Source organism: Schistocerca serialis, chromosome 1 (assembly GCF_023864345.2).
Source record: "Schistocerca serialis cubense isolate TAMUIC-IGC-003099 chromosome 1, iqSchSeri2.2, whole genome shotgun sequence".
Lineage (NCBI taxonomy): Eukaryota > Metazoa > Arthropoda > Insecta > Orthoptera > Acrididae > Schistocerca > Schistocerca serialis.
Genome location: NC_064638.1, coordinates 1,260,988,104 through 1,261,013,240, shown reverse-complemented (window position 1 = coordinate 1,261,013,240; position 25,137 = coordinate 1,260,988,104). Strand labels below are relative to the sequence as shown.

General features: G+C 44.5%; 1 protein-coding gene across 1 annotated transcript in view; it reads right to left on the bottom strand.

The window, feature by feature from the left end:
* Positions 1-25,137, bottom strand: part of LOC126456806 (Down syndrome cell adhesion molecule-like protein Dscam2) — a 567,168-nt gene that overhangs the window by 386,018 nt on the left and 156,013 nt on the right. Inside the window, 1 exon segment of the mRNA XM_050092599.1 lies at positions 17,425-17,570. Within this exon segment, the coding sequence (XP_049948556.1) occupies positions 17,425-17,570 (146 nt within the window).

The window sequence follows — 25,137 nt, the reverse complement described above, 5'->3', positions numbered from 1 at the left end:
CTTAAGATTAACCACAAACAGCAGATTAGTGAATGGATTTCTAGAGTTGGACGTTTAACCTGTTGGGCGCAGGTTGCTATGCGCGTACTTATGAACTGTCACTTTTTAAAATATGAATTTGTAGAATTTTATTGTGGTTGTTTTGAATTTTGCGTATTTAAACGTTATGAGTGTTGTATAAGAACATACTCTTTCACGACAGGAGCCCATTTCATTAAAATTCTTCGGGTGCGTGCCTGCGTCAATGTGTGATAAAACTACCAACGTTTCAGCTACTACTCAGACGATGCTGAGTGACTAATACAGAGTGAAAATCAGTCTGATGAAGATTGCCTGCGACAGCACCCTAACCTCGGTATAGTTTTATCTCGTAATGGCACCGTCACACATCTGGAAGGATTTATCGGAAAAAAATATGGGTATTGCTTAAGAGTTATAAAATGGAGTGTTAAATTGAAAAAGAAATTTTCGGCCAAGTGTGCTGTTGGATTTAAGAGAGGGGCGAAGGCAGCGGAGACAACTTGAAACATCTGTTGATTGATTCTTCACATTCAAGGAGACCTACGGCTTGGTTGAAGATACAGTGAATACGAGTGTAATGTCAGTTTCTGTTGCAAACTTTTCGTTTGCTTACCACGATCTTTCTCTGCAAGAATGGTGGTAGGTTTAGGATGCATTACGCATGGAAAATACACTACTGGCCATTAAAATTGCTACACCAAGAAGAAATACAGATGATAAACGGGTATTCATTGGACAAATATATTATACTGGAACTGACATGTTATTACATTTTCACGTAATTTGGGTGCATAGATCCAGAGAAATCAGTACCCAGAACAACCACCACTGGCCGTAATAACGGCCTTGATACGCCTGGGCATTGAGTTAAACAGAGCTTGGATGGAGTGTACAGGTACAGCTGCCCATGCAGCTTCAACACGATACCACAATTCATCAAGAGTAGTGACTGGCGTACTGTGACGAGCCAGTTGCTCGGCCACCATTGACCAGACGTTTTCAATTGGTGAGATATCTGGAGAATGTGCTGGCCAGGGCAGCAGTCGAACATTTTCTGTATCCAGAAAGGCCCGTACAGGACCTGCAACATGTGGTCGTGCATTATCCTGCTGAAATGTAGGGTTTCGCAGGAATCGAATGAAGGGTAGAGCCACGAGTCGTAACGCATCTGATATGTAACGTCCACTTTTCAAAGTGCCGTCAATGCGAACAAGAGGTGACCGAGACGTGTAACCAATGGCATCCAATACCATCACGCTGGGTGATACGCCAGTACGGCGATGAAGAATACACGTTTCCAATGTGCGTTCACGGCGATATCGCCAAACACGGATGCGACCATCATGATGCTGTAAACAGAACCTGAATTTATCCGAAAAAATGACGTTTTGTCATTCGTGCACCCACGTTCGTCGTTGAGTACACCATCGCCGGCGCTCCTGTCTGTTATGCAGCGTCAAGGGTAACCGCAGCCACGGTCTCCGAGCTGATAGTCCATGCTGCTGCAAACGCCGTCGAACTGTTCGTGTAGATGGTTGTTGTCTTGCGAACGTCCCAATCTGTTGACTGAGGGATTGAGACGTGGCTGCACGATGTGTTACAGCCATGCGAATAAGATGCCTGTCATCTCGACTGCTAGTGATACGAGGCCATTGGAATCCAGCACGGCGTTCCGTATTACCCTCCTGAACCCACCGATTCCATATTCTGCTAACAGTCATTGGTTCTCGACCAACGCCAGCAGCAATGTCGCGATACGATAAACCGCAATCGCGATAGGCTACAATTCGACCTTTATCAAAGTCGGAAACGTGATGCTACGCATTTCTGCTCGTTACACGAGGCATGACAACAACGTTTCACCAGGCAACGCCGGTCAATTGCTGTTTGTGTATGAGAAATCGATTGGAAACTTTTCTCATATCAGCACGTTGTAGGCGTCGCCACCGGCGCCAACCACTTGTGAATGCTCTGGAAAGCTAATAATTTGCATATCACAGCATCTTCTTCCCGTCTGTTACATTTCGCGTCTGTAGCATGTCATCTTCGTGGTGTAGCAATTTTAATGGCCTAGTAGTGTACATTACACACTTTTCGCACCCTATATTTAGCGCATCATCCCAACCAACAGAATTGGTACTCTCATATGTCCTGAAGGTGCCCGGTGCTTTGCAACTCTGTAGAGGGATAATATACCCCGGGAAAGTTAGAGTAACACCTGAAATATATGGATCGTTAATAGAGATCCTGACTGGTACAATCCCATCGTTGTCTTGCAGAGAAAATGCTCATCATAAATAAGGCTAACGTTTCTCTTTGTTACGGGGATTTATTCAAATTAACGAGAGCTACAACTCTGAAGTTACTGCGTTCATACTGGCGATTTCTCGATGATGTAGTAGAGTGTCGAATATCTTTCGGGAATCCAGGAAGAAGGAATCTACCTGATCACCTGCATTTACCATTTGCAAGAATCGTGTGTGAATAAGGCAAGTTATGATTCCTTGCTGGTCCTTTTAGAGAAGCAGTGGATCCACGATCGAACCAAGTTGAACTCCCGTTATACACTGAGGTGAGAAAAGTTATGGAATACCTTATAATATCGTGTCAGGACCTCTATATGCCCGACGTAGATCGGCATGTCGACGTGGCATGGACTCAACAAGTCTTTGGGAGTCCCCTGCAGAAATATTGAACCGTGCTGCCTCTATAGGCGTTCATATTTGCGAAAGTGTTGCCGGTGCAGGATTTTGTGCACTAAATGACCTCTCGATTACGTCCCATAAGTGTTCGGTGGGGTTCATATCGGTCGGTCTTTGTGACCAAATCATTTACTATAATAGTCCAGAATTGATTGGCGACTCCATAGAGTGCTGTGTGCGCAACGACCATATACGTGAAATTAAACAGAAGGTAAGTGTTGGCCGTAATATTGATGGTTTATTGACAGCAAAATCGATTTACAAAAAACAAAGTGATCGTCTTCAGTGCTGTGGTGTACAAATTAAACGCATGGGCACTGGTGTCAAGTTATTATCGGTAACCAAAGTTCGTTTCATAAGCTTTGGTTACTGATAATAACTTGACACCAGTGCTTATGAGTTTAATTTGTACATCACAGCACTGAAGATGATCACAATGTGATTGAAAATCGATTTTGCTGTCAATAAACCATCAATATTACGTCCATCGCTGACCTTATCTCTAATAATCCAGAATGTTCGTTAAACGAATCTTGAACAATTGTGACCCGGTGCCATGGCGCATTGTCAAAAATCCCATCGTTGTTTGAGAACATGATGTCCATGAATGGCTGTAAGTAGCCGAACATAACCATTTCTATCCAATGATCGGTCCAGTTCCACGTAAACACGACCCACACCATTATGGAGCCACCGTCAGCTTGCACAATGCCTTTCGACGACTTGGGTCCTTGGCTTAGTGGGATCTGCGCCACAATCTAACCACACCATCTGCTCTTAGCAACTGAAATCTGGACTCATATTACCAGGCCACGGTTTTCCAGAGGCCTAGAATCCAACTCATATGGCCACGAAGGCGATGTGATGCTGTTAGCAAAGGTATTGGCGTTTGTTGTCTGCTGCCACAGCCCATTAATGGCACATTTCACATCGCTGTCCTAACGGGTACGTTCGTCGAATGTCTCACATTGATTTCTGCGGTTATTTCGTGCAGTGTTGCTTGTCTGTTAGCACTGACAACTCTACGCAAACGCCGCTGTTCTCGGACGTTAAGCCATTGTGTTGTCAGCGGTGAAAGGTAATGCCTGAAATCTGGTATTCTCGAAACACTCTTTAAACTGTGGATGATGGCATACAGAATTCTCCACCGATTTCTGAAATGGGATGTCCTATAGTCTAGCTCCAACTACCATTCCACGTTCGGAGACTGTTAATACCGTCGTGCGGCCATACCCACGTCGGAACCTGTTCACTCGAATCACCTGAGTACAAATGACAGCTTCGCTTATGCACTACCCTTTTATACCGTGAGTACACGAGTCTGCCGCCAACTGCATGTGTGCATACCGCTTACCTCAGTGTAATTCCTGTCGGTGAACATACATTAGAATGCAGTCTTAGGCTGGACTGGCCTTCGCCGTACTGCAAGAATCAGCATTCGTCACTCGCCTTCTTACGAGAGCGGAGCGAGCAGGCAGTCTACGTGACGAGTTCCCACTCTGAATGCGGCCGTCTCGTGTTGTCCCTGAAAGCAGGCAACCCAACGGGCAGCCTATTCAGGCGGGCTGTGGACACGGCAGGCGCGCCACCTTTCAAGGGCCGCTTCTCCTTTCCTGCCCTCTCGTCGGCGCCCGCGTCCGGTGAAAAGAAACCCGAGCTCTGGCCGCGTAACAGGAGGCCGGCGCCGGCAAACAACTTCCCGGCGCCAGTGCGCGGCGCTCGCTACAGCTGTTGTGCTTCGTCGCAGCAGAAAGTATTTCCTCCTCTCGTACGCGTCAGACGTTTACACAATCTGCCTCTTATTACAGCGTGGGTAGCATCTATCTCTATTCCTACTCGCCAATCATCCCAACGACACCACCAACTCCATCTCGACAACGTCACCTTCTGGAGTACACTGTGGTACTTTTAGATCAATCCTGCAAAAACGAAGGCAATAATAAGAAAAATCACCTCAGCGTTTTGTTTCTGAAACTTTTATCTGACGATCCACAACAGTCCAGTCCCATAACTGGCAAACTAAAATGACCTAGAACCTTCACCACATCCTAAAGAAAGCAGTCAATAGAGTAGAACTATTAAATATATACTACAGCCGCACGTGGGAATTACATCCTACGGCCATAACATAAAAAGCCCTCGTCTTTACTTATTCCAACATAGCACAGACTTCCTCACCTCCTAAGTTTCATCACATTCTTTGAATCCTGGAGAAGCATGCTCTCCGCTTCACTTTCCATATCTAATTACCCAATCATATTCTCTAGGGTCCCATTACATACTCAGACTTCCTCCGTCGGCTTTTCTAACACCTCCCGCAATGTATCCCAAAATCGTACAGTCTGTTCCATCCTTGAAAATCAGCGTCTGCTGCTGCGCCTGTATTCCTACATCTCCAAACAATCCACATCTTTTTATAAACTAATTTCATTCCCCTGGCCATGACATATACCATGTGATCAAAAGTATCCGAACACCCCCAAAAACATACGTTTTTCATATTAGGTGCATTGTGCTGCCACCTACTGCCTCGTACTCCATATCAGCGACCTCAGTACTGATTAGAAATTGTGGGAGAGCAGAATGGGGCGCTCCGCGGAACTCACGGACTCCGAACGTGGTCAGGTGATTGGGTGTCACTTGTGTCTTACGTCTGTACGCGAGATTTCCACACTCCTAAACATTCCCCGGTGTAATGTTTCCGATGTGATAGTGAAGTTGAAACGTGAAGGGACACGTATAGGCCGACCTCGTCTATTGACTGACAGAAACCGCCGATAGTTGAAGAAGGTCGTAATGTGTAATAGGCAGACATCTATCCAGACTATCACACAGGAATTCCCAACTGCATCAGGGTCCACTGCAAGTACTATGAAAGCTAGGCGGGAGATAAACTTGGATTTCATGGTCGAGTGGCTGCTCATAAACCACACATTACTCCGTTAAATGCCAAACGACGCCTCGTTTGGTGTAAGGAGCTTAAACATTAGACGATTGAACAGTGGAAAAACGTTGTGTGGAGTGACGAATCACGGTACACAATGTGGCGATCCGTTGGCAGGGTGTGGGTTTGGCGAATGCCCGGTGAACCTCATGTGCCAGCGTGTCTAGTGGCAACATTAAAATTCGGAGGCGGTGGTGTTATGGTGTGGTGGGGTTTTTCATGACGGGGGCTTGCACTCCTTGTTGTTTTGTGTGGCACTGTCGCAGCACAGGCTTACACTGATGTTTTAAGCACGTTCTTGCTTCCCAGTGTTGAAGAGCAATTCGGGGATGGCGATTGCATCTTTCAACATGATCGAGCACCTGCTCATAATGCACGGCCTGTGGCGGAGTGGTTACACAACAATAACATCCCTATAATGGACTGGCCTGCACATAGTCCTGACCTAAATCCTATAGAACACCTTTCAGATATTTTGGAACGCCGACTGCGTGCCAGGTCTCACCGACCGACATCGATGCCTCTCCTCAGTGCAGCACTTCGTGAAGAATGGGCTGCCATTCGCCAAGAAACCTTCCAGCATGTGACTGAACGTATGCCTGCGAGAGTGGAAGCTGTCATGAAGGCTAAAGGTGGGTCCACACCATACTTAATTCCAGCATTACCGATGGAGGGTACCACGAACTTGTAAGTCATTTTGAGTCAGGTATCCAGATACATTTGATTACGTAGTATACCTCTGAAATCTACCGTTCATTGCAATTACCCTATCCCGTTCTATCGCTAATCCACCTTTTCAAGCACAGCTGACATTCAACCCCTCTCCTAATACTCGGATGTCATCTACCAGTTCCTACCCACGCAGACAACCCACGTCTTTTCCACGTAACGTCCTCTCCAGTACTTCCCACATGCCATTCTTTAGCCGTCATCAGCAAGTTTCTTTCTATTCTGTTCACTTATGGTGCACGAGAGGAATTGAAAGGTCTCTGTTGGATTCCTTTCATGTTAATTTCTTAAATCTGTTGTCATTTACGGCATAAATTCCTCTTCTAAATTTACTGTGGCGTTTCTGACTGTCTGGGAGGAGACTGAGCAGAGGAACGTGTTACTTTTACACATAAACAAGAACGATCTGTCACACTACTACACATTAAAGCACAGTTTATATGTAATTCTTATATGTAATTCATGTCACACGGTCTCATACGGAACCTACATCCGCTTTCTTTTATATACTGTACATGGTAAGATACTGTAATCCCCCTTCCCTTCTGTGTGAGAGGATGAATGAGCAAATGTATTTGTAGTTGCATGCTGGATGATACCAGACAAGCCTGTCTGCTAGAGAATAGCAGGACCAACGTCGGAACAGGTAGCTACGCTTTCTAAAAGCAGAGAGGTTTCTATGCTTAGTGTAGTCCTGTCCGTCCCTTGCCATGTTCGTATAGGAAGCTGCCTCTCTGGTCACTTCCGTTTGTATTTGGGAAGCACGCTCGGTAGGAGCGCAGGTCAGTCTGTCCCTGGCGAGCGTCTGAAGTGGTAAGATCTCCGGCTAAGCGCGTGTCTGATAAGTCCGTAGGACAATGGATTTCTTAAGTTCAGTCTAACTGAAAATTTAATCACCTTTATTTCAGGTTTAGCTCTAAAATATCTAATGTTATCTTAACTTGCAACGCAGTGTAATTCGGGTGTGAAGTTCAGAATATCTTCCGGTAGTTGCTTTGTCACCACTTTGTGAGTAAAGTGGAACCACATGTTGATCAGTAACTCTAACTAAGATCATCAATCTTAAATGCGAATGCTCGTGTGATTATAACGTCTCGTCTTGACAATATTTTTGTATATAGCAACTTTTCTTTATGTTCTACCCACGTGGGGTGTACTTTATGAGACCAGTACCACGTGCTTATACAACTGTTTGACCCATCAGGTTAATAGTAAGACGATAGTAACCAGTTCGAGGTTTTTCTTTAGTAAATTGCGTTTCGATGTAATTTATTTTAATTATCAAAATAATTGTGGAGTTACACTCTTTGTGTAAACCAAGTTGACCACGTGAAGCATGTGGTGAAAGCATAAAAGTAGCCCTCAGCTATTCTTTTCGGGAAGATTTCACAGAGAGTTAGTATGAATTTAGTATACCAGTGTGTGGTAATTACATGACGGACAGGATTGCGCTACGAACGTAACTTCTTTGGGTGCAAATTGAATCGGTTGGTTGTGGTTAATTTCCTCTTGCATATGTTTCAATGTTCTTCGTGTGTTATTTTATGAATGCAGTGTTGTACGCAGTCTCCCAATCTTGGCTCCCTATTTGATGTGTTCTGTAAGATTACAAACTCACATTTTCACAATCCTAAATAAGGCACCACCTTAGTAATGAATCAAGTTTAATATGCTGAAATTTCAATGATCAATGTTAAAATAAATTTCCAAATATAAACTGATTTATTTCTTTTTATTTAAATTCTCTTATATATATATATATATATATATATATATATATATATATATATATATATATATATATATATATTACCGGTTGTTGTATGACTATTAAAAGATTATAATTAATGTTAGTCTGGTTGGGAATTTGGTAAGCTAGACTGGATACCTGGTGAAACAGTTGCGCAGTAATGCACGGTTAACTTCTCCAGACAGCTCACAGCTTTTAAACCGCTTTTATTGTTTATCAGTACCGCTTTCATAGAAAATTAAAGTAACAACGTTACAGAATGGTTGTTTAAATGCCTCTGTGAGCGATTAATTAGCCTAGCCTTGGCTTTGTGGTCTGTGCCGGTACATTACGTAGGGGTTTGTATTACATTCACAGACTGCTCAAAACTAGTTCTTGAACGGTAATAGTTGTGGGTGTTCTCCAGTGGAGGATGATGGGTCAGCGTGCGTCGAAACCATTTTATTGTCAGTAGCTGCTCTTATTTATTTTTGGCACTGGGTGGCGAGTATCGTGCTCCCTGACGTTCGCGCATGAAGCGTAGTGGTGATTCAGCCAGCTATTGCTACAACTAGCTCAGTACGGTGATGTATGGACCTTACAACATCTGCAATCTCCGACTGCTGAGAGTGCTTGCTCCTTGTGCGATGTGGCACATTTGGCTCAGCCGTAGGCCGCACGCAAAGCTAAGTGGCCGGTATTTCGTTCGATGTGAGGCAACGGAGGCGTCCCGGTATGAACCATGAACCAGCATCCGGCTGGCAGCGTCTGGCACTGGCTTACACCTAGTGGATCAGTGGCTGGGAGCGCCTCAGTTTGACCCTCGGCCCATCAACGCTGCAGCCGGACCTCTTTGCATCTGATCCTGTCAGGATAGTGGAGCGCTGTGGCGTCACAGTGGAAGCCGACACTACAGCGGACGCCTACGCTACCATCTGATGACCAGCCTAACTTGTTCTGCATATTAAATGAGTCTTTTGTTATGCGGGTAATGCTGGTGTAAAACTCGCCGCATGATGAAGAGTCCCCATTACAGTAACCAGCTGGTCACTGACTAACGTGGAGGCTACGGCACTTCAGCGGGTGTCGTTCCAGCATATTACGGTAAGTCGCCAGCGGCAGCAACGAGCACTCTTGTATTGGGCTCACCCAGTTAAAAGGCTTTGTAACCATGCTTTTTCAGAATAATTAGCGTCTCTCTTCAATCATTTGCCGGTTGGGCGTCTTCAAACGTTCAAATGTTTGTGAATTCCTGAGGGACCGAACTGCTGAGGTCAACGGTCCCTAGACTTACAAACTACTTTAACTTAGGCTAAGAACAACACACGCACATACACACGCACACATACACAAAATGCCCGAGGGAGGAATCGAACCTCCAGCGAGGGGAGGGCCCGCAGTCCGTGTCGTGGCACCTCAAACCGCGCGGCCACACCACGCGGCAATTCGGCGTCTCATTGACACTCTTCCGTGAGTCAAAAAGCCCTGTGACCCTTTGTATAGGTGCTCTTTGTACACATTCAATATCTGCTATTAGTCCTACTTGGTACAGGGTGTTTCAAAAATGACCGGTATATTTGAAACGGCAATAAAAACTAAACGAGCAGCGATAGAAATACACCGTTTGTTGCAATATGCTTGGGACAACAGTACATTTTCAGGCAGACAAACTTTCGAAATTACAGTAGTTACAATTTTCAACAACAGATGGCGCTGCGGTCTGGGAAACTCTATAGTACGGTATTTTCCACATATCCACCATGCGTAGCAATAATATGGCGTAGTCTCTGAATGAAATTACCCGAAACCTTTGTCTGGCGGAATGGCTTCACATGCAGATGAGATGTACTGCTTCAGCTGTTCAATTGTTTCTGGATTCTGGCGGTACACCTGGTCTTTCAAGTGTCCCCACAGAAAGAAGTCACAGGGGTTCATGTCTGGCGAATAGGGAGGCCAATCCACGCCGCCTCCTGTATGTTTCGTATAGCCCAAAGCAATCACACGATCATCGAAATATTCATTCAGGAAATTAAAGACGTCGGCCGTGCGATGTGGCCGGGCACCAGCTTGCATAAACCACCAGGTGTTCGCAGTGTCGTCTAAGGCAGTTTGTACCGCCACAAATTCACGAAGAATGTCTAGATAGCGTGATGCAGTAATCGTTTCGGATCTGAAAAATGGGCCGATGATTCCTTTGGAAGAAATGGCGGCCCAGACCAGTACTTTTTGAGGATGCAGGGACGATGGGACTGCAACATGGGGCTTTTCGGTTCCCCATATGCGCCAGTTCTGTTTATTGACGAAGCCGTCCAGGTAAAAATAAGCTTCGTCAGTAAACCAAATGCTGCCCACATGCATATCGCCGTCATCAATCCTGTGCACTATATCGTTAGTGAATGTCTCTCGTGCAGCAATGGTAGCGGCGCTGAGGGGTTCCCGCGTTTGAATTTTGTATGGATAGAGGTGTAAACTCTGGCGCATGAGACGATACGTGGACGTTGGCGTCATTTGGACGGCAGCTGCAACGCGGCGAACGGAAACCCGAGGCCGCTGTTGGATCACCTGCTGCACTAGCTGCGCGTTGCCCTCTGTGGTTGCCGTACGCGGTCGCCCTACCTTTCCAGCACGTTCATCCGTCATGTTCCCCGTCCGTTGAAATTTTTCAAACAGATCCTTTATTGTATCGCTTTTCGGTCCTTAGGTTACATTAAACCTCCGTTGAAAACTTCGTCTTGTTGCAACAACACTGTGTTCTAGGCGGTGGAATTCCAACACCAGAAAAATCCTCTGTTCTAAGGAATAAACCATGTTGTCTACAGCACACTTGCACGTTGTGAACAGCACACGCTTACAGCAGAAAGACGACGTACAGAATGGCGCACCCACAGACTGCGTTGTCTTCTATATCTGTCACATCACGTGCAGCGCCATCTGTTGTTGAAAATTGTTACTACTGTAATTTCGAAAGTTTGTCCGCCTGAAAATGTACTGTTGTCCCAAGCATATTGCAACAAACGGTGTATTTCTATCTCTGCTCGTTTCGTTTTCATTGCCGTTTCAAATATACCGGTCATTTTTGAAACACCCTGTATGTGTCCGATAACTGGAGCAATGTTCTAGGATGTGTCGTACAAGCATTATGAATCAGTCCCCTTGTAGAAACTGCATTTCCATAGGATTTTACCAATGAGCTGATATCCACCGCATACCTTACCTATGACAGACGCTATGTGATCGTTCTATTTCATACAGGGTGATTCAGGTTCTCCTACCCATATGTTTTCTGCAACTCGCAACGCCTTCAAAACCCCACAATAGATCTGCATATTCTCTTGCTTGCTGTGCGCGATCCATTTGTCCTAAAGAAAAAAAAATGAACGTGATCTTTTTGTAGGAATTTACTGTAGTTAAATTTCGTGTTGGGATACTTTTCCGCTGGAGGCCACGGTTTTCGAATTATTTATGAAACCGCTTTTGAATGTCAGTTTTGTAGATTTCTGATGATTAATTCGAAAATTACGGTATCTAGCAGAAATCTATCCCAGTACAAATTTTAACTACTCTGTACATTAAATAACCTACAAAAAAGACGCCATTCATTTTCCTGTAGGACTAGCGTAGGTAGCGTAGCGAGCTAGATGGTATGAAAACGTTGTGCGTGGAATTTGAAGGCGTTGCGGGTTGCATAAAACCCATTGGTAGGAGCAGCTGCGTCATCTTGTGTATCTACAGATTGTTAGATCCAGATGACTGACTGACTGGCTCCAATTGTGACCCACTGGTTTTGTACTCAAAGGATATTTCCTCTTTCTTCGTTTCGTGAAGTGTAAGGTTTTATGTTTACGAGCGCAACCTTCAGCTCTTATCGAGACCTAACTGAATATGTGTGAAGCTTTTTGAGCCGTGTCGCATTATCGATTACGCCAAGTTATGATCGAGCCTGCATTCGGCCGTTATCAAAGACATAAACCGATCAATACAACAAACAATTTAAAAAATTAAGCTAACTTTTAATATCTATCCTTCCTTTTTGATCGGTGATGTTCCCGACAGTTCTAATATCGTCTCTCGCTCTCTCTCTGCTCTTAACATTAACCAGATGTGCTAGTGACAGTCATCACTCCTTCCGATCTGATCATGTAAGTGTAGAAAAGTTGTGGAATGTTTTCAAAGAAATAGTGTCGACAGCAATTGAGAGAGATATACCACATAAAATAGTAAGCGATGGTACTGATCCCCCATGGTACACAAAACGGGTCAGATCGATGTTGCAGAAACAACGAAAAAAGCATGCCAAGTTTAAAATAACGCAAAATTCCCAAGATTGGCAAAGTGTTACAGAAGTTCGAAATATAACGCGTTCTTCGATGCGAGATGCTTTTAATAATTTTCACAACGAAATTCTATCTTGAAATCTGGCAGAAAACCCAAAGAGTTTCTGGTCTTACATAATGCACACCAGTGGCAAGACGCAATCAATACCTTCAGTGCGCGATAACAGCGGCGAAGTCCCTGATGGCAGTGCCACTAAAGCAGAGTTATTAAACACGGTTTTCCGAAACTCCTTCACCAAAGAAGACGAAGTAAATATTCCTGAATTCCAATCAAGAACACCTGCCAAAATGAGTAACATAGAAGTATATATCCTCGGTGTAGCAAGGCAGCTTAAATCACTTAATAACAGCAAGGCCTCCGGTCCAGATTTTGTACCAGTCAGGTTCCTCTCAGAGTATGTAGATAAAATAGCTCCATATTTAGCAAATATATACAAGCACTCGCTCACAGAAAGATCCGTATCTAAATACTGGAAAATTCTTAAGTCACACCAATACCCAAAAAGGGAAGCAGGAGTAATCGGCTGAATTACAGGCCTATATCACTAACGTCGATTTGCAGTAGGGTTTTGGAACATATACTGTATTCGAACATTAACAAGTACCTTGAAGAAAACGATTTAGTGACACATAGTCAGCACGGATTCAGAAAATATCGTTCTTGTGAACCACAACTATCTCTTTATACTCATGAAGTAATAAGTGCTATTGACAGGGGATGTCAAATAGATTCCATATTTTTAGATTTCCAGACGGCTTTCGACACCATTCCTCACGAGCGTCTTCTAACCAAACTTCGTGCCTACAGAGTATCGCCTCAGTTTTGCGACTGGATTGGTGATTTCCTGTCAGAAAGGTCACAGTTCGTAGTAATAGACGGAAAGTCATCGAGTAAAACAGAAGTAATATCCGGCGTCCCCCAAGGAAGTGTTATAGGCCCTCTATTGTTCCTGATCTACATTAATCTCAGTAGCCGTCCTAGATTGTTTGCAGATGATGCTGTCATTTACCGACTTGTAAAGTCATCAGATGACCAAAACGACTTGCAGAATGATTAAGATATATCTGTATGGTCCGAAAAGTGGCAATTGACCCTGAATAAAGAAAAGTACTAAAATAAATCAGGTAAATTTCGATTACGCGATAAGTCACACAAATCTGAGGGCTTGTAATTCAACTAAATACTTAGCGATTACAATTTGATATAACCGAAATTGGAACAATCACATAGATAATATTGTGGGTAGAGCAAACCAAAGACTGCTATTCATTGGCAGAAGGTGCAATAAATCTACTAAAGAGACTGCTTACACCACGCTTGTCCGCCCTATTCTGGAGTATTGCTGTGCAGTGTGGGATCCGCATCAGGTGGGACTGACGGAAGACATCGAAAAAGTACAATGAAATGGTTTAAATGGCTCTGAGCACTATGGGACTTAACATCTGCGGTCATCAGTCCCCTAGAACGTAGAACTACTTAAACCTAACTAACCTAAGGACATCACACAGGTCCATGCCCGAGGCAGGATTCGAACCTGCGACCGTAGCGTACAATGAAGGGCGGCTCGTTTTATATTATCGCGAGATAGTGTCACAGACATGATACGTGAATTGGAGTGGCAATCATTAAAACAAAGGCGTTTTTCGTTGCGACTGGATCTTCTCATGGAATTTCAATCACCAGTTTTTTCCTCCGATTGCGAAAACATTTTGTTGGCACTCGCCTACAGAGGGAGAACTGATCATCACGGTAAAATAAGGTAAATCAGGGCTCGCACAGAAAAATTTAAGTGCTCGTTTTTCCCGCGTGCCGTGCGAGAGTGGAACGGTAGGGAGACAGCTTGAAGGTGGTTCATTGAATCCTCTGCCAGGCACTTTATTGTGAATAGCAGAGTAATTACGTAGATGTAGATGAAAAAATTGGCTCTGCATCACGTCCACATTTATTTACGAATGTTCGATCATATGGTATACCAAACGACATTTGTGACTGGACTGAGGGTTTTTTGGTACAGAGTCCGCGGCATGTAATCTTGGATGGAGAGTCATCGGCAGATATAGAAAAAGCCTTTGGCGTTCCCCAGGAAAGTGAATTGGGACCCTTGCCATTCATGCTGTTTATTAGTAACCTCGTAGATGCTATTGCCAGTAACCTCGGACTTCTCGCGAATGATTTAGTTCGGACTTCTCGCGAATGATTTAGTTATCTGTAAAATCTGAAAAAATGTAACCTATGCCACATTATCAGTTACGCTAAGCTATGATCAACCTGGCTTTCGTCTGTTATCAAAGACATGAACTATGTGATACATATATATAATCGCTGGCCAGAGTAAGGAAGAGAGGACAGTCACTGAGTGAAATGGAGGCGGGTAGTCAGTAAGAAGTGAAGCTCTGAAAGTGACAGTCGTCACTGACAGACAATGTTCAGCTGCACCCACAGGTAGAGGCCAGTGTGATGGTTCTGCCACTGGAGGCGAGGGGGCCTTACCACTGGTAGCAGCGCCAAAGGCCTAGATGACAGTACGTGGATCCGCAATGCATCCACCAGGAATGGTGAACACTGGAGCTGGCTACCGACAACGTTGCGTAAGCAAACGTTACGTTAACCTTGAAAATCTTCAAAAGGCGTTGTGAAGATTTAAAGCCACGGTATCGATGTTATGCCACACCAGCAGGAAGCCTTTACGATCGAGAAAATAACTAAAGTGCACTAAGCGTAACACATCCACCAAAGAACTAGTGCGCTTGCTCTAATTACAGTTAAAATGGATGGTAAGACAAGCTGCTGCAAACTTTGAGTCTTATTCGACATCTACATCTACGTGATTACTCTGCTATTCACAATAAAGTGCCTGAGAGAGGGTTCAAGCCGTCTCTCTTCCATTCCACTCTCGAACGTCATGAGGGAAAAACGAGCACTTAAATTTTTCTGTGCGAGCCCTGATGTCTCTTATTTTATCGTGATGATCATTTCTCCCTATGTAGGTGGGTGGCAACAGAATGTTTTCGCAATCGGAGGAGAAAACTGATGATTGAAATTCCATGAGAAGATACAGTCGCAACCAAAAATACCTTTCTTTTAATGACTGGCACTCTAATTCACGTATCATGTCTGTGACACTATCTCCCCTATTTCGCGATAATGCAAAACGAGCTGCCCTTCTTTGTACTTCTTCGATGTCATTCGTCAGTCCCACCTGATGCGGATCCCACACCGCACAACAGTACTCCAGAATAGGGCGGACAAGTGTGGTGTAAGCAGGCACTTAAGTAGAGCTGTTGCACCTACTAAGTGTTCTGCCAATGAATCGCGGTCTTTGGTTTGCTCTACTCTCAATATTATCTATGTGATCGTTCCAATTTAGGTTATTTGTAATTGTAATCCCTAAGTATTTAGTTGAATTTACAGCCTTCAAATTTGTGTGACTTATCGCGTAATCGAAATTTAGCTGATTTCTTGTAGTACTCATGGAATAACTTCACATTTTTCTTTATTCAGGGTCAATTGCCACTTTTCGCACCATACAGATATCTTATCTAGATCAGTTTGAAAATCGTTTTGGTCATCTGACGTCTTTACAAGACGGTAAATGACAGCGTCATCTGCAAACAATGTAAGACGGCTACTGAGATTGTCTCCTATGCCGTTAATATAGATCAGGAACAATAGAAAGCCTGTAGCACTTCCTTGGGGAACACCGGATATTACTTCTGTTTTACTCGATGACTTTCCGTCTATTACTACGAACTGTGACCTTTCCGACAGGAAATCACGCAGCCAGTCGCATAACTGAGGCGATACTCCGTAGGCACGCAGTTTGGTTAGAAGACGCTTGTGAGGAATGGTGTCGAAAGCCTACTGGAAATCTAAATACGTTATCAATTTCACATCTCCTGTCGATAGCACTTATTACTTCTTGAGTACAAAAGGCTAGTTGTGTGTCACATGAACGATATTTTCTGAATCCGTGCTGACTATATGTCAATAAATCGTTTTCTTCGAGGTACTTGATAATGTTCGAATACAGTGCATATTCCAAAACCGTACTGCAAATCGACGTTAGTGATATAAGCCTGTAATTTAGCGGATCACTTCTACTTCCCTTTTTGGGTATTGGTGTGACTTGAGCAATTTTCCAGTCTTTAGGTACGGATCTTTCTGTGAGCGAGTGGTTGTATATAATTGCTAAATATGGAGCTATTTTACCAGCATACTCCGAGAGGAACCTGTCAGGTATACAATCTGGACCGGAGGCCTTGCATTTATTAAGTGATTTAAGCTGCTTCGTTACTCCGAGGTTATCTACTTCTACGTTTCTCATCTTGGCAGGTGTTCTTGATTGGAATTCAGGAATATTTACTTCGTCTTCTTTGGTGAAGGAGTTTCGGAAAACCGTGTTTAATAAGTCTGCTTTAATGGCACTGTCATCAGTGACTTCACCATTGTTATCGCACAGTGAAGGTATTGATTGCGTCTTGCCACTGGTGTGCTTTATGTATGACCAGAATCTCTTTGGGCTTTCTGGCAGATTTCCAGACAGAATTTTGTTGTGGAAATTATTAAAAGCATGACGCATTGAAGTACGAGCCATATTTCGAACTTCTGTAAAACTTTGCCAATCTTTGGGATTTTGCGTTCTTTTAAATTTGGCATGCTTTTTTCGTTTTGTTGGAAGTCAAGAAATATATGTCTGAGTCCTGCGATCCATGACTTACAGGATATCATCCGAGAAAAGCGTGAATTGGTTTTCTTATGAGCCACGTTTTCGGAATCCATGTTGGTTCTCATGGAGGACGTGATTCTGTTCGAGATACCTCGTTACGTTTGAGCGCAGGATATGTTCTAAGGTTCTACAACAGGCAGATGTCAAATACTTTGAGTTATCAATGACATGGTGGTCAGCATCAGACTCGTGAGGACACTGGATGACCCAGGAACCTCCCAGAGCGATGGTTACTCACGTGAAGGTGGGAGGCGGGTTCCCCTGGGCGGCGCAACTCAGCGTGACGTCGCGGCCCTGCTCCACCGTCAGTGACGTCACCGAACGCTGCGTCAGCCGCGGGGGCATACCGCCCGTCGCCTCTGTAAACAAACGAGACAGAAATTGCTACTTAAATTTTTTGTAACACTTATTTTAAAATTTGTTTATCATATTCTGAGGAACTATTCGAACCATAGGTCTTAGTCATGGACAGACTTGCGGAGGCACGGTTTACTTTTTCTCTCTTTGCGCATTTATGTCTGTAAGCTCCACAACTCGGCTATCTTGTCTCGCAGGACAAACTATGTAACTGATTATGTGGACAAAGCCCTCATTAACGAACAAGCTGGATTTAGACCAGGAAAATCATGCTGTGGCCAAATCCTTAATCTCACACAGTACATCGAAGACGGCTATCAGAGAGGAGAAGTAACTGGGGTCGCATTCCTGGATCTCAGTGCTGCATATGACACAGTTAACCATAAGTTGCTTACCCAGAAAGTGTATAATGTCACTAGGGACTACACCCTTTCTATGTTCGTGCAATGCATGCTACAGAACAGACCCTACTATGTAACCTTACAGTCTAAAAACAGCCGATGGATGACACAGTAAAATGGATTTGCACAAGGTTGTGTCTTGGCTCCAATATTATTTAACATCTATACGAATGACCTTCCCATCAGCCACCAGACACGAATGTTCATTTATGCCGATGATGCAGCAGTGGCCACACAGGATAAAACCTTTGAACAAGTGGAGGAGAATCTCACAGGAGCCTTAAAAGAACTTGCTACCTATTACGAAGGCAATAATCTCAAACCAAACCCTAGTAAATCTCAAGTATCCACCTTCCATCTTAGGAACAAACAAGCCAAAGTTGAAGCATACAAACAGCCCAAAATACCTGGGAGTAACATTGGACAGAGCGCTGACTTTTAAGCAGCACTGTCACAACACTAAAAAAAAAAAAAGGTCTGTGCCAGGAAGAAGATACTGCGGAAGCTAACAGGTTCATCGTGGGAAGCTCAACCACACGTTTTGCGCACCACGGGTCTGGCGCTGAGCGTCTCAGCAGCGGAATACGCGGCGCCAGTTTGGTGGAACTCTGCTCACACTAAGCAAGTTGACGCCGCCGTAAACGAAACTGTACGTATTGCCACAGGATGCCTCAAACCAACTCCCAAAGACAAAATTTATCCCATCATAGGCATAGCACCACCCACTATCCGTAGACAAGTAGCCGCCGAGATCGAAAGATCAAAACAAAAGAATGATCCTCGACACCCGATGCATATGCACCGAAAACAACGTGTCCGGCTGAAATCCCGCAGGAGTTTCACTGAAACTACTGAAGAGCTCGCCACCAAGCCCGTAGCAAGGCGGCTATCTCTCTGGGAAGAAATGGTGCCACACTCCACAATGGAACTACTCGAGGAGGGATCTGCAGGATTTCATCTACCTTTTACAACTTGGAGGTCATTAAACCGGCTGCGCACTGGAGAAACTGGGTGCAAATCAAACCTATTTAAATGGAGCTACAGTGATAACGATAGGTGTGAATGCGGAGCAATACAGGACTTGGACCGCTTATTGATTTGCCAAGATATGTCTACAACATGCACTAAAGACGATATTTTGAAAGTCAAATGACAAAGCAACCTACGTTGCTAATTACTGGGAAGGGAAGATATAATTGGTGCATCCGGATACGGAAGAAGAAGAATTGAAGAAATGCTCTAAAATACTGAATGCACTGTAGGTGTCTCTGACTATTAGTCTGCAGTACGTTTGTTCTACAATTCTGGACTAGGTTCCCTAAAACGGGTTTTCCACAAATACATAAAGCTATTAGCCTCTGCATTGGTGATTTATACTGATATTTAAGTGCATATATTTCTTTAATGATAAATTTATGTATTAGTAATTGAGCCATGTGCGGCTCGCGTTCATGCCGTTTGTTCTTTGGCATTTTGTCACATCGAGTGGCGTCTTGTTTCCGTTACTTACTGGTGTAACTAAGTTGCTGGCTTGCCTCCTTGAGTGGCAGCAGCAGCGCTTATCGATACCAGTACTGCCGTACTATATTTGGTGTGACCGGGTGGTGGTGGTGTGTGTGGCAGTCATTCGGTTGGGACGGAGCGGCGAGGAAGTCTCCACAGCGCGGGGCCAGGCAGGGACTGCTGGTGGAGTGCACGCGCTGTCGGATCGTGAAGGGCTACCTGCGAGTGCGACAAAGTTCGTTGCTCACGGAACCTGGACGCTGACGTTGAGTCAGCAGTTAACCTGTTATGAAACCTTAGCTATTGCGACATTTGCGGATTGTTGCTCCCTGGGCCATTCGGGCTAGCAGCAAAGTATGTTTTGTTGGAGTTGGCGAAACCTTGCAGCCGTCTTCCTATACTGTGATTAATTGTCAAATTGACTGTTACTTTCCAGTGAAGTGCACCAGCGGTATTTTCTGCCCTGTGGCCGTTAACGCCCCAGTTACCTGGCCCTGGTCGTTAGCGTAGTTTTCCAGCAGTGTGCCTTTCCTCGTCATTTTGATGCTGTCCAGCACGGCGTGTAGTTAGACAGCCTTTTAAGTTGTTTGGTTCATATTTTGCCTAGAGTGGTTATTGTTCCCTTGGCTGCTTTTAGACGCCAATTTCTGAAGACGTAGTCGTGTTCGTATCCTCGTCCTCGGCGGATATTTTGCATCATTGCGCCGTTCGTTGGACGGAAGGGAATTGGTTAAATTTTTGGTCGGTCCTTGGGCCATCCCAACTTTGGGTTACCATCCGATTACGTAACATCAACTCTTGGTTGCGTGTCTCGCCTCACCTTACGTTTGAGCTCCCTTCTCAGGCCGAACTTTGGAACACTTCTGAGCACCACTTCTTCCGTTTGTTTTAGATTGTGATTTTCATCTTAGTTTGAAGTACTGTGCGTGGCTGTCGGCCGTGTATTAATTCTGTTCTTTCTAAATTTGACATAAAGGCCTTCAGCTGAGTTAAATTAAAATTTTGAGGATTGATTTTATTAAAAAAATTATTTGTTGCTTAAATTTGTTCTATCTGAAATTGATTGTAATCCAGGCCCTAAGTCGTTAGTTGTTCAATCTGTTATGCTCTGCCTTCAGTCGAGGATTTACGTGAACCTCTTTGAATAAGGCCTTCAGCCCTGTGTATTCCTTAAAGGAGAATTTTTAATAAGAAGAAAGGGGTTTAATTTAAATTGTTTGTGTGACCTGGTGTTCAGGCCTTCAACCGTTGTTTCCAATTTGTTTGTGCCTTCAGCCATGCAATAAGTTAATATTTCATTAATTAGGCTTTCGGCTGTTCTGTTGTAAGATTAAACAGAAATATCTTGGTTAGAAAAAATTAATTATTAATGTGCTTTAATTATAGTTGTCAAAATGGTTCAAATGGCTCTGAGCACTATGGGACTTAACTTCTGAGGTCATCAGTCCCATGGAACTTAGAACTACTTAAACCTAACTACCCTAAGGACATCACACACATAGTAGAGGAATTTGAATAACATAATGCAAAACGGGCTAGAAAGAGTAAAGTAGTTGTTTTGACGAGCGATTGTTGTTATGGTTCGTGCAATGTGTTAAAATAAGAATAATTGTAATACGAAAATGTAACAGTATGTGGTAGAAATAACTACGAAGAGAATTGTATAATGTGTTTAGTTGAAGTATCTAAATATTGTGGAAAGTTTTATAAATTATAGAGTGTAGTAATCAGTGCAAGGGCGAGTGATTGCTGCACTCTATAATTTATAAGCCACATAACAGACTCTGAGTGCACCCATTCTCCGACTGGAAGGTAACCTGATTGTGAAAAGTGTTTGTAAAAGAATGATGATCAGGTATATGGGTATTAATTTGACTAGAGTAGTGTACCGCGTGACAAAACTCAGGACAGAGGTGCAAGACAGAGATCGTTTTCTTTTGTGCTGGGAACATGCCTACAGCATTTTTCGGAAGTTAGTCTTCGGTTTATCAGCTTGCGAGCTGAGAATTCGACCTGTGAACATAGTGCTGCTTATACTGACCGCGATGTAGGTAGCTGTTTATTTACCTGCAACTTTTCTGCTAGGGCTATTTCAGGTTTCGATAGTACCATTGTTTATAGTATATGTAGGACCATCAGTCATAGAAAAGTAATTTACTATGAAAAAAGCAACAATATAATTCCAAAGTGTGCTAAACGTACATTCAACACCCCGAGGGATCATAGCCTTAATTCCCGATACCATTACTTAATTTACTCTTGTCTTATTCAGGGCGAGTCACGCAAGGCGTGACAACCCCTTTCATTTCGTAAACAGTTACACACAGCGAAACGGGGTTTTCGGCAAATGTTAGGGCGTCAAGGGGCATGTTTTCGTTTGGTTAATGCTTTTAGCGCTGTTATCAACTGAGATATTGAAGTACTTTTTTTTAAAAAATGGAACCCTAACCGTTTTATAACTACATTCGATAGCTCTTGAGACCTGTGTGCTCACTTGGCTGTGTGCTTCTTAGAGGTAAAATACGCACTGTCGGACAACTGTCTCTATCCACACTGCAGTCGCGCGGGATTAGCCGAGCGGTCTTAGGCGATGCAGTCATGGACTGTGCGGCTGGTCCCGGCGGAGGTTCGAGTCCTCCCTCGGGCATAGGTGTGTGTGTTTGTCCTTTAGGTTAAGTAGTGTGTAAGCTTAGGGACTGATGACCTTAGCAGCTAAGTCTCATAAGATTTCACACACATTTAAACATTTTTTTATCTACACTGCTCTAAATTATATCATGTGGGATACATTCTTCGAACTAAACATTTTATAAAAAATACTTTGGTGACTTCCTGTACATCGCAAAATAAATATTCGTCTTAACGAAATAACGTTCCATGCTGAACGTATCTACATCTACATCTACATGGATACTCTGCAAATCACATTCAAGTGCCTGGCAGAGTCAACTGCCCCTTTCAGGTATCTTTTCTAAATCGTTTTGCAGTTTGTTTTGATCTTCTGATGACTTTACTAGTCGATAAACGACAGCGTCATCTGCAAACAACCGAAAACGGCAGCTCAGATTGTCTCCAAAATCGTTTTTATATATAAGGAACAGCAAAGGACCTATAACACTACCATGGAGAACGCCAGATATCACTTCTGTTTTTCTCGATGACTTTCCGTCAATTACTACGAACTGTGACCTCCATTACAGGAAATCACAAATCCAGTCACATAATTGGGACGATATTCCATAAGCATGCAATTTCACTACGAGCCGCTTTTGTGGTACAGCGTCAAAAGCCTTCTGGAAATCCAGAAATACGAAAACGATCTGAAATCCTTTGTCAATAGCACTTAGCACGTCATGTGAATAAAGAGCTAGTTGTGTTTCACAGGACTGATGTTTTCTAAACCCATGTTGACTGTGTGTCAATAGACCGTTTTCTTCTAGGTAATTCATAATGTTCGAACACAATATATTTTCTAAAATCCTGCTGCATATCGACGTTAACAGTATGGGCCTGTAATTTAGTGGATTACTCCTACTACCTTTCTTGAATATTGGTGTGACCTGTGCAACTTTCCAGTCTTTGGGTGCGGATCTTTCGTCAAGCGAACCGTTGTATATGATTCTTAAGTATGGAGCTAATGCATCAGCACACTCCGAAAGGAACCTAATTGGTATACCGTCTGGACCAGAAGACTTGCTTTTATTAAGTGATTTAAGTTGCTTCACTACTCCGAGGATATTTACTTCTACGTTGCCGTGCGGTTCTAGGCGCTACAGTCTGGAACCGAGCGACCGCTACGGTCGCAGGTTCGAATCCTGCCTCGGGCATGGATGTGTGTGATGTCCTTAGGTTAGTTAGGTTTAATTAGTTCTAAGTTCTAAGCGAAGTTAAGTCGCATAGTGCTCAGAGCCATTTGAACTTCTACGTTACTCGTGTTGGCAGCTGTTCTCGAATCGAATTCTGGAATATTTACTTCGTCTTCTTTTGTGAAGGCAAATCGGAAGGCAGTGTTTAGTAACTCTGCTTTGGCTGCGCTGTCTTCGATAGTATCTCCATTGCTATCGCGCAGAGAGGGCATTGATTGTTTCTTGCCGCTAACATACTTCACACACGACCAGAATCTCTTTGGATTTTCTGCCAGGTTTCGAGACAAAGTTTCGTTGTGGAAACTGTTATAGGCATCTCGCATTGAAGTCGGCGCTAAATTTCGAGCTTCTGTAAAAGATTTCAATCTTGGGGATTTTGCGTCTGTTTAAATTTGGCGTGTTTGTTTCGTTGTTTCTGCAACAGTGTTCTAACCCGTTTTGTGTACCTAGGAGGATCAGTTCCGTCGTTTGTTAGTTTATTTGGTATAAATCTCCATATTGCTGCCGCGCATAACTACACTCCTGGAAATGGAAAAAAGAACACATTGACACCGGTGTGTCAGACCCACCATACTTGCTCCGGACACTGCGAGAGGGCTGTACAAGCAATGATCACACGCACGGCACAGCGGACACACCAGGAGCCGCGGTGTTGGCCGTCGAATGGCGCTAGCTGCGCAGCATTTGTGCACCGCCGGTGTCAGCCAGTTTGCCGTGGCATACGGAGCTCCATCGCAGTCTTTAACACTGGTAGCATGCCGCGACAGCGTGGACGTGAACCGTATGTGCAATTGACGGACTTTGAGCGAGGGCGTATAGTGGGCATGCGGGAGGCCGGGTGGACGTACCGCCGAATTGCTCAACACGTGGGGCGTGAGGTCTCCACAGTACATCGATGTTGTCGCCAGTGGTCGGCGGAAGGTGCACGTGCCCGTCGACCTGGGACCGGACCGCAGCGACGCACGGATGCACGCCAAGACCGTAGGATCCTACGCAGTGCCGTAGGGGACCGCACCGCCACTTCCCAGCAAATTAGGGACACTGTTGCTCCTGGGGTATCGGCGAGGACCATTCGCAACCGTCTCCATGAAGCTGGGCTACGGTCCTGCACACCGTTAGGCCGTCTTCCGCTCACACCCCAACATCGTGCAGCCCGCCTCCAGTGGTGTCGCGACAGGCGTGAATGGAGGGACGAATGGAGACGTGTCGTCTTCAGCGATGAGAGTCGCTTCTGCCTTGGTGCCAATGATGGTCGTATGCGTGTTTGGCGCCGTGCAGGTGAGCGCCACAATCAGGACTGCATACGACTGAGGCACATAGGGCCAACACCCGGCATCATGGTGTGGGGAGCGATCTCCTACACTGGCCGTACACCACTGGTGATAGTCGAGGGGACACTGAATAGTGCACGGTACATCCAAACCGTCATCGAACCCATCGTTCTACCATTCCTAGACCGGCAAGGGAACTTGCTGTTCCAACAGGACAATGCACGTCCGCATGTATCCCGGCCACCAAACGTGCTATAGAAGGTGTAAGTCAACTACCCTGGCCAGCAAGATCTCCGGATCTGTCCCCCATTGAGCATGTTTGGGACTGGATGAAGCGTTGTCTCACGCGGTCTGCACGTCCAGCACGAACGCTGGTCCAACTGAGGCGCCAGGTGGAATTGGCATGGCAAGCCGTTCCACAGGACTACATCCAGCATCTCTACGATCGTCTCCATGGGAGAATAGCAGCCTGCATTGCTGCGAAAGGTGGATATACACTGTACTAGTGCCGACATTGTGCATGCTCTGTTGCCTGTGTCTATGTGCCTGTGGT